The following is a 3,135-nucleotide window of genomic DNA, read 5'->3' as shown; positions in this document are numbered from 1 at the left end:
CCCACCCCCAGGAATGACCTGCCAAGCTCGAAGCTCGTACCTGGTAGATGAAGTGTTGTGGGGTCACCGATTCACATCCGTGCTCACCCTGGAGGATGGTTTCTACGAGGTGGACTACGCCAGCTTCCACGAAACCTTTGAGGTGCCCACGCCCTCGTGCAGTGCTCGGGAACTGGCAGAAGCCGCAGCCCGCCTCGATGCCCATCTCTACTGGTCTATCCCCAGCAGGCTGGATGAGAAGGTGGAGGAAGAAGGGGCTGGGGAGGGCGCAGGTGCGGGAGATGGAGCCGACAAGGAGCAAAATGGCTGCCTGCCTCCCCCAGAGAGTGAATCCAAGGTGTGACTGGTTTTCTCCAACCCCCTGTGGCAGACCAGGGGGCCAGACACAGGTACTTGGAAGCTGCAGAGTGGAGATGGAAGAAGAGGAGGCAGGCAGTGTCCCAAGGAATGGCTAAAGTTGGGAGAGGCCGGCTGAGTCCAGGATCCAGTAGGGAAGGACGAGGTCCTGGTTTTGAAGAGAAGAAGAGGGTTGGGGGTGAGAGAACCCATCAGTCTGTCTGTGTTTGACCTTCACCTCTGTTCATAGGTGGATGGATGGACAGGAGGATGGGCTCATGGGGGATGACTGGAAAAGTGGGGCAGATAGAGACAGCCAGTGGAGAGCTTGGATGGTAAATGGATCGGCAATTGGTGAACATCCCCTGCAGCACACCTTTGTGGAAAATCTACGGGCACCCTTTTCTTCCAGATGATATAGGTAGCCTCAAACCAGGGCTCAGGGAGCAGACTTGATTGTCAGGTGGACTGCAGTCCTCACTCACCTCCTGAACTGGCCTCCCTACGTGTGACACGCCTGCCTAACTAGACAAAGTGGCCACAGAGAAGAAGGTGGAGGTGGGCACAGATGTGGGTGCCCTCCCCAGTTTCACTGTCCCACGGTGATAAGTCAGAAAGGTACCAAAGGCCCTAATCCTCGGGTTACAGGTGAACAAGCAATGGGGGTAGATGCTGTGCAGGGGCCCTGGAGCAGAGCCTGGGGGGACCCAAGGACAACTGTTTTGCGAGAGAGGAATGAAACCTCACAGGTACTGCCACCGAAGCAAGAAGGCAGAAAGAGAGACTCTTGAGGCAGAAGAAAGGCCATGGGAGAGACTTAATGAGGGGTTTTTATGAGGGAACCCCGATCCCTGGGGAAAGTAGTTTATCCTTGGGGCACAGTGGCAGGGGCTCATTCAGAATAGTGATTAAATGTCAGGTGTGACATTCAAACACCTGGTTCCTAACACTGGAGCACAGCACAGGTGGAGGTCAGAAATACCCCCCCCCCAGCAACTGAAGGAAGTATGGCTCACACTAGGAGCCCACACAAGCGGTTATAGCCACTAGTGAGAGGGCATGAGTAGCAGGAAGCTAAGGATTGAGTAAGACAGTAGGGAACGGTGGGAGCCAGCAGTTACAAAGCTTTACTCACCTGGATGGGCTTGTTAAAACAGATGACCAGCCCCACTCCCAGCATTCTGACTCAATAGGTCCGGGATGGAAACCAAGAATCTGCACGTCTAACTAGTTCCCAGAGCTAACAGGTTCCCAGATCATGGTGACACTGTCTGTCTGGGGACAGACATTTGGATGAGGCATCTAAGCGGAGGAGAAGCTGGAGGAGCTGAAAAGCATCCCAGGATCCTCAAGGAACACAGAAACAAGAAGGGAAATGGTGGGGAGAGAGGACCCAGGTCCAGGCTTGAAGGGCTTTAACTTTGGGTCCAAGAACGGAAACATCACTGGTAACTGGCCAGAGGCATCTGAAAGGGCAACAGAGACAGCAGAAGGCCGTTTGGGGACCCCTGAGAAGGCAGTGGGGAGCTGCAGCTGAACGGGCTTCAGCAGAAAGGACTCCCTTGTAAGACTCACAAGGCAAGACCAGCTAGGGGAGAAAGTGGAGCCTATACTTGCAGGTGTCTGCTGTCTGCCACCTGTCCTCCCAGGACAGGGAACCCTGGAGATACACACTCCTATCCCGCCTCCACTGCATCCTGGTCTTGTCCCAGTCATCTTGGGATGGTGAGGGGGACAGTGACATACAAGGCATGGCAAGGGACCTGAAGCTGGCTGGCCCCCTGGAGCTATGTGTAGCCCAAGTGAATATGTCCTCTGATGGGACTGGTTCAAACCTTGGCCCTGGCTACACCCATCCCTGCCCTTGAATAAAAAGTCTGCTGCTCTGTCTCAGGCTAAGAAGCCGGCATCCAACATGGGGGGGGGGGGGCACTGTGCCTCCCTCCTAGTGCCCAGCTCAGCGTGGGTCCATTCAGAGAGGACTCAAGCTGTCTGTTGCTTCTCCTTCTGTCTAGCCATGGACTCAGGTTTCGGGACCAGCTGGGTCACTCTGAAAGATGAGGTCCGTGAGCATGTGTCTGCCGGGGTCCCACGTACACATATTGGACCCGAGCACAGGGAGCGAGCAGGGTTTGAATTCAGAGAAAAATGTGGAGTCTAGACTAGAGGGGTGCGGGGCTTGGCACCCACATACAAAGCACTGGAATAGAGACATTGAAGCTTGTCCCTGGGAGTCACTCAGGGCACCGTTGTCCAGGGCACAGATAGGAGACCTGTGTTCTAGCACCAATGCTGATTGTCACTAATTACCTCTGTGACTCTCAGCAAGACACATTACTTCTCTGGGCCTCCGTGTCCCTATCTGTTAAAAAAAAAATGGTATGTGGCAAACTCGATAATGCTCAATAAATTTTTCAATTACTGAATGAAAAAAGGTAGACTGGATGCCGCTGGAAGTATAGAACAGCCGAGGCTTTTAAGACCGGAGAACCCTTTAGGCAGGGAGCTGCAGCTAGCCAGGAAGCAAGTCCTGGCATCAGATGTAAGCAGATGCAGTGGCTCTGTGTACACAGAGGACACAGGCCCTCCCAACGGCTGCTGTCCCTAAGTAGGCAGCTGTGTTCTGAGGCTCCTATTCAGCTGCTGTGGAGAATAATTAAGGTCAGGAGGAAAAAGACTGAGGCCCCGGGGCCTGATGGGAGGAGTCTGGTCCAAGCCTAGTTCAACCTGGAGAAAGAGATCAGAGGAGGGTGTGCCCCAGTCTGGAGAGCTCTTCCCTGAGAGCTCTGTGAACGTGGG

The 3,135-nt window shown here is 54.3% G+C and overlaps 1 protein-coding gene across 3 annotated transcripts in view; it reads left to right on the top strand.

Annotated features, from left to right (window-relative positions):
- Positions 1-2,770, top strand: part of Kcnj9 (potassium inwardly rectifying channel subfamily J member 9) — an 8,754-nt gene extending 5,984 nt beyond the window's left edge. For all 3 annotated transcript variants that reach the window (XM_031390052.1, XM_031390035.1, XM_031390044.1), the window contains one exon: positions 12-2,770. In XM_031390052.1, coding sequence (XP_031245912.1) covers positions 12-343 — 332 coding nt within the window. In that variant the 3' untranslated portion in view covers positions 344-2,770. The remainder of the gene's footprint in view (positions 1-11) is intronic.
- Positions 2,771-3,135: the final 365 nt, after the last annotated feature.

This window comes from Mastomys coucha, unplaced genomic scaffold, assembly GCF_008632895.1.
Source record: "Mastomys coucha isolate ucsf_1 unplaced genomic scaffold, UCSF_Mcou_1 pScaffold1, whole genome shotgun sequence".
In the NCBI taxonomy this organism is placed as follows: domain Eukaryota; kingdom Metazoa; phylum Chordata; class Mammalia; order Rodentia; family Muridae; genus Mastomys; species Mastomys coucha.
The sequence above is the reverse complement of the archived record's forward strand: the minus strand, read 5'-3'. Positions and strand labels throughout refer to the sequence as shown.